At 38.8% G+C, this 12,862-nt stretch overlaps 1 protein-coding gene and 1 pseudogene across 1 annotated transcript in view; one reads left to right on the forward strand and one right to left on the reverse strand.

The window, feature by feature from the left end:
• The window catches only part of LOC137288048 (uncharacterized), a 129,141-nt gene extending 121,036 nt beyond the window's left edge, over positions 1–8,105 (reverse strand). The window contains exons 1-3 of the mRNA XM_067820412.1: positions 6,682–8,105; positions 5,939–6,247; positions 4,136–4,450 (exon numbers count right to left, since the gene is read on the reverse strand). Coding sequence (XP_067676513.1) covers positions 4,136–4,450; positions 5,939–6,247; positions 6,682–6,751 — 694 coding nt within the window. The 5' untranslated portion in view covers positions 6,752–8,105. The remainder of the gene's footprint in view (positions 1–4,135; positions 4,451–5,938; positions 6,248–6,681) is intronic.
• A 2,293-nt stretch (positions 8,106–10,398) lies between these two features.
• LOC137287879 (uncharacterized) lies at positions 10,399–12,587 on the forward strand (annotated as a pseudogene).
• Positions 12,588–12,862: the final 275 nt, after the last annotated feature.

The following is a 12,862-nucleotide window of genomic DNA, read 5'->3' on the forward strand; positions in this document are numbered from 1 at the left end:
CCATTGCCTCTCGAAGATCAGCAAAATCTCTGTCATATAAATCATTTTCAGTCATGGCACATATTCCTTGATGATCACTGTCAGCCCTGCTGCCATTAGCGTCACTTATGACATTCGGGTCGGCTTCGCTGTTCGTGACCGTGAATGTACTTTTGTCGTACATGGCTACTGCAGAACCAATAGACACGGCCTTTGCGTACAGATCCTGCGACACAGTTCGGTGTCCAGGTTCTGTGTTAATGGGTTGACCACTTCCACCTACAAATTCTGGATCGAGCACAAAATGCTGGTTACATGTTTCATTTTGTCCAAAGCCATTTTGATGCTTTTCCGGATTCATGGGACTGAGCTCTAAAGGTCTTTTAAAGCCCCCTTTTCCTGGAGTTTCAAGAGAACGGCTCTTCTTCATATGTTTCCTTGAATACAATAAAAAAATCAATTAATATCAAGTTTTTAATACAACTTCATTATCTCGAGTCTGCTTCTTTCGACTGTATCGATATTTGCACCCTATTCTCTAGTCACGACAAGCTAATTATAGTGGTTTTTTTTATTTCCCATGATGCAGTTAAATCATGCTTGTCTATAATTATGAGAAGATCCATAAGTAGTCTTTATACTAATACATTATCCAACTTATTGTTCTTGACGAGTTATCTCGAACGTCCTGATACTTGAAATTCCAACATGATCTCGATTGGTCGAGATAAAGATAATCGCATTAAAGTCTACGATGAATATATTTTCAGAATTCTTCTTAAGTTCATAGTTGAAAATAGTTTATGCAATACGTTTGATTTATTTCTGTTGAAAACAGGAGTTATAACAAATGTTCAGCATGTTACAATGTACAAAAGACAATCTTAATATTACCTGCAAAGAACAACTGCAGTCATGACAATCAAGATTGTGACAACACAGCCTGAGACACCTGACGCAACCAAAATTATCATTCCTGTTAAAATAAGGTCAGTACGATATATTGTCAGTGAGCTGGCGAGTAAGATTCGATGTCTATATGAGGGTACAAAACGTCAGTCTATGGAATATATGGAATAACATTTTCAAGCATGCCCTATTATCATTTCTCACGTCAGAAATGTTTGAGCAACTTGTATGACCTTTTTCATTTAGTTTTTTTTTGTGTGTGTGTGTTATTCGCCTGTATTACAATACTGATTCTTTATATATGCATTTACTGCCTATGACATGTTTGTTTTCTGAAGATTAAGTTAAATAGGACAAATATGGTGGAATGGTGAGGTACGTACCCGGTTCAGGGCTGGGTGTGGTTGTGGATGATGCTTTGCCACCCTTTGTAGTCATGTTTGTAGCGATAACTGAAGAGAAATAAGACTGACAATTAGATACATTTCGACACTCTAAATATTTGTCAATATTTATAAAATAAATGACATATCACACTATGAAATTAGGTTATACAGTAATAAAAAGATACATTTTGTTTTATTTCCATTCATTTGGGACATGCCGATGAACGCACAATTGTGTTCGCCTATGTTTTCTGACGGATACAACAGACTACCAATTGGTCAGTTCTTAAAATGTACATTATATTTTCGAAAACTCTCACCGAGTAGTTAAGACTCTTCATTCAACGAGAAAATATAGCTTGCACGGTCCCTTGAATGTGAAGTCTAAGTGGATTGCACGTGATCGTTCCTCGTGCAGAGTTATGTTGTTGATTTTTATGGATATCAACTTCTTTACTATGGGAACACAACGTTTCGGAGTTAATGCTTACTCGCCTGATGAAGGAGTAAGCATTAACTCCGAAACGTTGTGTTCCCATAATAAAGAAGTTGATATCCCTAAAAATCTTCATTCATTTTTATGTATTACTAAATGTCAGAAGAAAGAGGCAATCGAACTGTATCCTATTTGTATTTGAAGTCACTACATTTTCTTTGAAACGAAATGTGTTGTTGAATAACAGTTGCTTGGAATGTGTTTCGGAAAGGTGTACAATATGAATATATAAAAGATATCTTGACATATGTGGTTTTCTTAGTGTGACGAGGCTTTCTGGCGGGTTAAAATGACTATTCAGTTGAGTTATGATTATATGAAAACTTTTATCAAACATACCACACGTTACTCTCAATATTCGGTATTATAATACTATTCATAAGACCATCTGAGTTTGTTGTTACATTGTATCAGAATCCTTCAGATGTTATTGGATAGTAAATCACAGATCGTAAAAATACCTTAAACATTCCGAAAACTAAACTTATGTATATTTGGGTTATTTCTGCTTTCTTTGATAACACCCTTGGATTCTAAGTATTCTATGAATTATTAGAATATGACCTTCACAAGAGTTTTTCGGTATTCGTTCCATACTAGTTATTTTAGTCCTATATATGAAAACAATCACTGCACGCAAAAAATGCATATGCAACAGTGTGAACCAACAAACAACACAGGAATGTTATGAATGTTATACACTTAATGAGACTCAGTGTAGTTGAACAATATCTAGTTTTACAAACTACTAGAATGGAATGGGAAGAAAAAGTTCAATGAGTGAGTGAGTTTAGCTTTACGCCCCACTCAGCAATATTCCAACTATAGGGTGCGGTCTGTAAATAATCGAGTCTGGACCAGACAATCCGTGATTAACAGCATGAGCATCAATCTGCGCAATCGGGAACTGATGACATGTGTCAATCAAGTCAGCGAGCCTGACCACCAGATCTATAGTCGCCTGTGACGCATTGTCACCTTTTGTAGCAAGCATGCGTTGCTGAAGACCTATTCTACCCCAGGACCTTCGCGGGTCTTCAACAGGGGCAGTATGTATAGAGAAAGTAATAGCGACGGAAATGGCACTAGAGCCAGTGGTTATAATATTCACATCGCGGCAACAGTGAACACATCTGCAAAAAATGCTTAGGCAGGATACACGTTATGTTATCACACATTTTGTGATCAGGGAGGTTTGTGTTTCCCACGTATATGGTACAACTGCCTTACGTTTGACTGTCATTTACTTTTTGGCCTGTCTGAATGTATTGCAACCAAACATTGTTTTAATAGGGACATGAAGGGCCAGTTTTGGTTACAACAGTCATGTAGCTCTTGTGGTATGTACTAAACTCTTCGGACCAAATGCAGTTTGTAAGGAAGGTAGACACTGCATCAACTGTAAATTACTGATACGCCACATACCGACTGTATATATTTACAATCGATAGAAGAATATTGTGAGCACACATCGTGAAGAAATGTTTGTAACTGTGTATACTTACTTTTGTCTGTTGTTGAAACTGCTGTTGATACCATCGTTGATTTGGAAGGGCGCTGTGTTGCTGTGTTCCCGGTCAAGTGAGTAGTAAGTCCACCCGTAGATGTCACGGTCGTCATGGACGCTGCAACTTGAGGATTTCTGATGAGATGTAGTTCCAAGGAGGATAGACATGCAAATAGTTTCAACGGCCATTTTAAATGTATTAAATGTTCCGTGCACAAAAAGGATGAAGATACATTATGAAACACAATTCTCAAATGCTTTGATGTTGCTATGCAATTAAAACATGCCTAAACCACACGTTTAATGTATCGTGCGCATCAGTAATGTTCATAATCATACAGTAAAACAGATGTATGGAAATAAATATCTCATGTAAAAGTTCACACTCACCAGTAGATGTAGAATGCGCACAAGTCGTTGTTTCTGTTGTTGGTGTGTTCGACGTACCTGGACCGGATGTGGTCTGTGAACCTGGCAGTCGCTGTGTTGATGTCGTTGTTGATGGTGTTGTTGTTGCTGTTGTTGTTGTTTTTGTTGTTTTTGTTGATGATGATGCATCCAATCTTTCACTGCTGATCGTTATGTTCATTTGACCTGAATCTATGAACAAGTTATTGTTACAGCAGTCTCTAGGTCCGAGTTATATGTTCATCTTTAAGACTGTTCTAGCGTTACATAGAGCTATATATCATGTTATTTATGTACTGAAGAATCGGTTACAATAACAGTTACAGTGATTGCAGTAAACTAGACAAGAAGGTGTCAGTTCGTATTTCTGGTTAACGCATAGTTAGTTCTATGATTCGACTGACTGTTATCGTATCTGTATATACTTATAAATTATGCTCTTATACACACCAGCAACACGTATCCACAGATTTGATCCATCCTGATCATGGTTATCGTAGACTACTACTATTTCGGCAGCTGTTCCAGGTAATACCCTGTTGTACTGGTTCACGTTCACGTTTGTCCAGAGCTGTCTACCGTCACCTGAGATATTAAGCATCCCTGACCTTATCCGCTGTTCTACCAACGTAACGTTTACATTCTGCCCACTGATCCTAATAACACAACTGCTGTTAACACCGATACTGTCGGGGAAGCCAGGGGAATGGAGGTACACCGATCCGTTTACTGTTGTTGTGCCGGGACTACACATGTTGATACTACCTGAAACACAATGACATTGGTCAGGCAGGAGAAAATTTGACTAAGACATATGCTATGGGTCACATAAGACAATAGAGAATTGCTTTTGCTTCATGTCGATCAAGGTTACAAAGAAGGGAACTGGCAGCTCAAATTCAAGAACCAACTTTCACAAATCATTGTCAATGTTTATGATATGTATTGTTAACAGGATAACGATGTCATGCCCTACTGGCAAGGTTGAGGTTAAAATCTGGATTACAGTTGGTATGAAGGTCATGATAGTCAAATTTTAAAATATCATTAAAAATTGACAAATGAATTAGTAGTAAGCAGCGTCAATATAAAATGCTGATGACAAAGTTTGTTTTAAGTTTGTTGGAGCTATATAAGGTGGGGGTTGCAAATAAACGAGTCTAGTTATAAACAACATGAACATCGATCTTCATTGGGACACGATGATATGTGTTAACAAAGTCAGTCGGTTCCATCCGTTAGTCGGTTCCTTCGGCAACGTAACACGAACGTGTTATAACTGGGATTGCACTATCCCAGAAAAGCACACATTCTTGTACTTTTGTTAGATTAACTCCCGTCGCAGATTTGAGCCCGCGCTCTCAGAGCCATGCACTTAATCGCCAGGACACAAAGCAAACCCACGTAGCCACCGCGGCTCCCATAAAAATGGAAGTCGGACAAGTGTTAGTTGTGTGCCCCTCTGACAAGCGTAACTGGTATGGTCGAAAGTAGGTGTCAGATCATAAGGACCTGGAGTCAGTCGGCCAAGCGAGATTCCCGTTAAATATGTTTCTTGAGTCTTTCACATGTGCACTTTGTTGTTTGACATCTCTACTTGAAGGTGCATGTTCCAAAGCAAGAAAATAATCCACCTGAGACCGTTCGAGTATATTTATCCTTCAACGAGAATATACTTAACCATGCTGGTGGGCCTTTTCATGAACTGAAAGCAGCCTTCATGTACAGGGTTTGTTTCTATATTTTCGTGTGACACATAATCCAGACAATAACATGAAACGTACCAAACCAACCAAATATTTCACCGTTCCTAAACTGAAACATTATTGGTAAATAAATGTTTCTGGATACTTTCATAAAGATTAATTTTTGTTCATGTCGCCGAAGATAACATTCGTATGCCCACTGGTGACACGCTTTTGTCGATTGCACTTGATGGGGAAGAAATGCTGTCATTCCTATGTTGTTTCTTACTGACAGCCACGTAATGCCCCGTCAACGACCACAGTTACCGTCCATACAGTACTACTTTACTTCAGCACTGAGCAGACCCGTAATGCAGCAGACACTATATGATTGTGCATTCAACGTCTACACAGTGGTTTATGACGTTTATGGCTGTAAACATATACAATAACGTGTCTGTAAGGATTCGGGGGCTGAAATTCAAGAAATCAGTGTTTACACAGATCTGATCATTGTTTGCCAATAATCACTATTAATATATACAGGTATACCATATTGCAGTCTCACCTTTGATACAATTGTACTTTACTTCAGCAGCAGGATCGGTAACATTGCAGTTGCTAATGGTCTGTGACGTCATAGCTTCGAAACATGACTGTTTCCCATTACAGCTGACGATCAGGCCATTCTCACTGCTGGTGAGAAGCTTACTACAAGCCGCAGAAGATTTCAGACGGCATGTCGCTGCATCTCCATCTCCATCTCCATCCCCATACGCCTCGTGTTCCACATGTATCCATTCATCGTTAGAACACTGAAGCTGTACTGTAAAGCTGTTTGACAAGGTCTCTTTACATACTTTTCCTGTTGTGACACCTTTGAATATAATACCTGATATTATACACTTAAAATATTACTCCAATCAGAGGCAATATCCTGTCTGTTGTCTTGGTTGTTCTTTGTTCTTTGTTTTGTTGTTGCTGTTCTTCTTCTTTTATTTATTTGCTCCTTAACATATTTGAGACATACGTAAATGTAATTCTGTATGATATTAGACATTGTCAGTTCAGTCAATGACAGCTGAAAACTAAATTTCCCAATAATGTCATAAATGAAATCGTATATTACATTTTACATGGTGAATTCCTTAAATGCACCATTTAAACGGAAGCATGATACAGTTAAAAAACCAAATCCCTCATTATGTAAAACAATATATGATGTTCGACATGGTACATGACATGATACCTGCATTAATACACTATTTTTCACCCGCAGTATGGTATATCGTGTGTATCTTGTGTACTCACCGTATGCAGACAAAATGTAATACACATACGCTATGAACGCTGTCCCAACAACTACGTATCTGGTATTCATGGCTGTTGTAGCGTCTTCGAAGTCCGAAGTCAGATTCACAAATGTTACATTACCCTGTAGTCTCAGCCTGTTTGGGCAACCTGTCTGTAAAAGTCACACATTTGATTAAGTACTATCCGTATCATTGTCAACTCATTTCCATAGTAGTAGCGAAAACAATGGGGCAAGGGTCGCGAGACAGGGAAGTGAAATAACCTCAAATGATAATTATATTTTCAACCTCAGCCATGGCTTACTGTACGTGTAGCCACAGTATCATTCAATGCAATGACCAGTGCACTTTCCCTGAGATGGAAATGAAATAATCGCATTGACAATAACTGCTTTATATGTATCACAGGGAAGTGGTTTGTTAACCACTACATTGTGAAAGGGTTGGTAGAGAGAGTCATGAGGTATCATGTTCGGGTTGGGGTTACTGCTGGAGGGATGGAGGTTTATGATGGGTGGGGAGTAGTTCTGCAGGGTTGCGGGTGGGAGTGGGGTTGTTGGGTAATCCTTGGGGGATGGAGAGTAATCCGTGAGGTTTGGGAATAATATCAGATGGGCGGGATGATATTATGGTACAAGAACCTTGCAATTTCACACAACTACAATCTACCCTATCTATATCACACGACTTGGAAATAATCAGTCCGTGACAGATAAATTAGTGGATGATATGATCATAAACGCGCCATGTTCTTCATTACGTCACAGTCTCGAAGTTATATGTCGCTGCATCTCCATTCGCAAACGCCTCGTGCTCCACATGCATCTATTCACCGTCAGCACAGTGAAGCTGTACTGTAAAGCTTCTCTATACATCTGTTTCCAGTTTTGACACTTTTTAGTATATTGAAATGCGTTCCGTTTAATATACTTGACAAAGTATATTTGAAAATATTGTCCCAGCTGAAGGTAAAGCCCTGTTTGTTCCGATCTGCACGAGAAGTTTTGAAGCAAAGGTGTAATTACACCTTTAAAACATGAAATTCTGTGTGGCTCAAATAAGCAATTGTATCTAACTTGATATAGTGTATGAAACGTTGAGTGTGCAGTATCCTTCAATAAACAAAACTAGTGCGTATATATACTGACATTGCTTTATGGCTGCAGAAATGTGTAAAGGTGTTTTAAACGTGATTACCTATCAGTGTGTATTGATACACGACTGGGATTTCCCAGAGCAAATAGCACAATCATAGCACAATCTTTAAAATGACTTGCGTGCTTTATAATCCAATTATTTGAAAGGGTTTTGACATTTGAGCGTCAATCACAACAATCACACGTACATAATGCGTTATGAATTCATACGACAACCGGAATGTAGTTTTAAAAAATCACATTACACGTACTGAATACAGGATACAAAGGCTCCGATACAACTAAGTCTCCGGCATGAACAAGGAAGTGAAATGCGTTGTGACTGTATGTAGAGCATGTTGTGAGGTTCTCATTGTGCAGGTCTATCTTGCCCCAACAAACAACGTCACAGTCCTTTATGTTTGTTTGCTTCCTGATTCAACAAAGTTTTCGTTTGGATGTTGGCAGTAGTGAGGTGGGTCGTTGTGATGGGAAGGTGCGTACGCGCGTGTGCATATATGGAGGGTTGGACGTGATCTGCTTTCGACCATTGTGTCTCGGTATTTAAGGTGATGCAGGCAATCTTTCAGCTGCATTTGAAATATTGTTAATAGTGAAAGTTATTGTGCTTCAAGTGATCATTAAAAAATTGCTCATATATACAGTACAATGGAAGGATGTGGACAATTGCTAAAAGGGAAAATTGGCAGTCTGTAAAAGAAAGGGATATAGAGAAAAAATAGTAAATGTGCATCAACGACCCGTAACTTTGTTAGTTCACTGAATATAACAATGAACATTAAGAAACAAAGAAAATTTCTAAGTTATGGTTACGCTTACAGACAGGTGGTGTGTACCTACCTCTACCGTAGTGTTCAGAAAAAATCAGACATGATTTGCAGAATCGCCATGAGGACATATAAACCAAACTCATTCTTTGCGTTGTCAGTTGCTATTACAGATTCAGTCACGTGTTTTGTGTTATTTTACTTGCCTGTACCTGTATTTACACTGTTTTATAATCCGGCTTACTGTCTCCTGTTTCGGAACGCCTGAAATGAAGATATGATAACATAAATGTTTTTTCGACGTTACGTGTTACGTAAAAATACAGGGAATGTTTGGTTGCATGAGTTACTCATGTCAGTAAAGTAATCGATTGGGTTTCTCTTAGCAGCTGCACTATATATAGATGTAGACATGAGACATGTGCTACATAGAACTTCAACGTTTCCAGGTAAAGTGTGTTCTATCAAAGACGTTAGAGTTCAAGCATGATATAAAGTTTAATATGATATTTCACCTTCAGCAACAGATCATCGCTTCCCATACACTATTACATATAACACACAGTTATCTTCAGCATTTGGAGGGTCTCTGGTGTCTGTTCCATATTCTCAAAATGTGGAATATTGAACGTATTGGCCACTGCATGCTTACTACTGTCAGTATTGGTAACAGTATGTAGACACCCCACTTTACTAACATCGTATTCTAGTTCATACATAAATGCATTCAAGTTAACTATGAATGGAAATTAGTTCATCACAAGTGTGTGACAAGCAGATTGAATTCAGAATCAATAAGCCTGTCAGATGTAATGGTCCTTTTCGTGTGGAACGCCAGAAATTGGGATTCACACACTGTACCTGTGTGTGGAATCCCCTGTGAGTGTGTGTTGGTCCACCCACGACGTGTATATACCGTACGATGTGTTTTGGTATTTTAAGTACAGAAACGACCGTGATGGTTGTCGTCAACACATATCTCAGTTCTAATACTGGGTGTTTACATTGATCACAGTTTACCGCCACACTCCTTTTAAGGGTACACATACATGCTGAATATGATTTGATATGATTGAATATTATCAACGTAGGATTGATTCTCCGTGCCAAGACATGTATCAGCTTCTTGTCAACCAGCCCAAACTTCATTGAAGACTCTGAATAGGTATTTTTCATAAAGCAGATGCAGTGACTACCGCCATTGTGTACAGAAAGCGTCTCGTGATTCAACAAAACAAAGTTGAACGATATTAAGACTTAAGCTATTTGTCTATTTCGTTATACGTTGTTTCACATCGAACTCTTCAACGTTAAGGTGTACAACCACGGGGCTTGATTACTTCGAACCTAGTGACTGATATTATGAAAGTGACTCACTGGGTTCCAAAACACACAATCAACAACGTTTCACCAAGCCTGCCCGATTTATATTTTGCCTCGGCCACGGACAGCTTAAAATCTATTATAAGAATCCCCTAAGGACCCAGCTACACGTAGATATCAAGGTGGTACGATTTAAGTACACTGTGCGCTATTAATTTCTTTCTGACAAAGATTTTAAACGAACCGATGCTTTAAAAGAAACATATTACAGATGTTGAATACACACAAACAACTTTTTCACCTTTCTCTGATCATCAGCATCGATGAACCAGCGAATGTTGTTGACTCATTACTTGAACGGATTCTTGTAATAATGCGCAGTAAGTAACAAGTAACAATTTTATTTCAGCCAACGTCACATCAACAAGGCCCACATTAACAGGCTCACTGCATCCAGACTCTACCATGATGGATCAAACAGATACTACCTACTTTGATCCCATCACGTCAAACTACCCCTCGTCAGCAGGTAATACGTCGTATACACTGCAGTAATTACTGACTAATAGATAGTGCGCACAACATTATATGTAGCATTTTTTCTCTGAGAGGCATGTTTTTAGACGTTGGTGAATCAGATAAGGACAAAACTTTATGGATGAGCAGCTTCTTTAATCAGGTGGAGCGACGTTTCGGTACAGTTTCTTGTACCGTTGCCTCTACTTGCTTGACAACGAAACAAGAAGCTGTATCGAAACGTCGCTCCACCTAATTAAAGAAGTTGCTCATCCATAAATCTTTGTCGTTATCTATTGTATGTAGCACATATGATATACTTTAATCTTATCGACCGATGTGATGTCCTTATCACAATGCTAGGAGGGAGACTGGAGTAATTTCAGCTTAGACTATGGGATTCTTAATATAAATCATGAATTCATCTCTGAGCAAGTGTCACGACTAGCAACCGACACTGGTAGTATATGAACCATGGCGGTATCTTACATATATGGATGCAGTGGTGATAATGATGGTGGTGTAGAAATTTGAGGATTTCAAATATCAGTTTCTCACAGAATATGTCTATCATAAAAGCAGCTAGTCAATTAAATGGTTGAACGTAGAAGATTGTCAAAAGCCGAAAACATCAACGGAAAATGAGTTCGATTGCGTCGTGATAGCTCATACAGTACATGTATGTTTCTTTCTATACGTCTCTTCTAAAGGGACGATACCTTTAGCTCAGCAAAGGACCATGGCAACTGCCACTGAAGGTAACCATCCATTCTTTGAACGAACGCCTGCTGAAATGTCATGTACATCTAGAGAGACTAAAGCTTTCTCGGTCCTTCGTCCTGGGGCAACAGATGTATTCCTCCAAGTTATTTTTATAATTAATCAAAACGCATGTATTTAATGAAATATAAATTAAGCAAATTTTGGAAATATGGTTAAATATATTGATATGCGTGCATACGCCACTGTATGAAAACATTTTTTTCATTGCTGTAAATGTTACAGAACGTTTTTGTTTAATTTCAATTTTTGTTAGGGCCAGTCAGCGCAACGTTACGAAGCGATCAGACGCCACACAGACTACGGGTAAATGATTTCCAGCTGCAATATTTGTTAATATATCATCAAAATGCAACTACATACGCATTTATATGTATTTTATATGTATATCCTATAATTATATGACATGACCCTGTTTATCAGTTGCGGTATTTTTGTTAGAACCAGTCACCTCAACGTTCTCAGGCGATCAGACGACAACTGCCACACAGACTACGGGTAAACGACTCCCGGCCCTTATATAATACGTAAAAAAGCCAGTAGATCGAACTATGACGTATCCAAGAACTATGAAGAGTCTGACGTCGCCCGGGGACACCACAGATCAGATAAGGGAAACATGGCTCATGGTGACACCAACCCTGCCAAAAGCTATCCACAAAATCTCCGCCACTTACTAAAAAGGAAAGAAGTGAGTTCAAGAATCCATGAAGAGTCGGATGAACATCTTGGAATTGAAATGCGAGAAGCAACTCCGACTAAAACCAGTGTCATCAGCTCACACTCAGATCCCAAAAAACAGGACCGCTGTCACATCCCTAATTTATGATGCGCCCGATGCAGTCCATGGACACATGGGAGTGAAAACATCAGAAATGCCTCCGCGTAAACAGGATTCTACCAGCAGCTCAGTATTTTACGTCTATCAATCGGGGAAGCGAAATGACATCGCTTCTGTAATTTATGAAGCGCCAGATTCCAGGGTATCTGGACATGCTGGAGTGGGAACACATAGGGCCGATGCTGGTCCAAGTTCGAGCTCCTACTCAACCTAAGTCATCTAGGAAGCAAGGAGTTCGAGCACGACTACTCTAAGCTAAGTCAGCTAGGAAGCAAGGAGATCTAGCACGACTACTCTAAGCTAAGTCAGTACGATGCTGTGACAAATCAGGAGCAGCATGGTATATACAGTGACCCCAGGCACCGTAACCTTTAAAGAGTCGACGAGGCAGAGAGTTCCAAGAAACCACATCAATGAAAGTTCCTCAGCTTAGTTGAACAGAAAGTGTTGTCATCAATACTGGTTTTATCACACGTGACACTCGCCAAAGATACATTAGCCATATGTACATGTATTGCTACGCCACTATTTTTAATCCTGTGTCCTTAACTCCCTCTAGCACAAGGACCATTTTACCAACATCTATTTTATGTGTTTATTATAATGTATATATTTCTTGTCCACACAAAATAGAAAATTAATAAAAAAAAAGAATTGTATTATCATTTATTACTTTATTACATGTGTACATATTGCAGTAAAATAGTGGTGGATAGTAGCGTATTCAGCATTTTTCAAGTGTACAGTTAGATAATTTTAAAATCTATAACTGTGATTGAATATATTTACTTAAAT

This window comes from Haliotis asinina, chromosome 6 (genome assembly GCF_037392515.1).
Source record: "Haliotis asinina isolate JCU_RB_2024 chromosome 6, JCU_Hal_asi_v2, whole genome shotgun sequence".
Classification (NCBI taxonomy): domain Eukaryota; kingdom Metazoa; phylum Mollusca; class Gastropoda; order Lepetellida; family Haliotidae; genus Haliotis; species Haliotis asinina.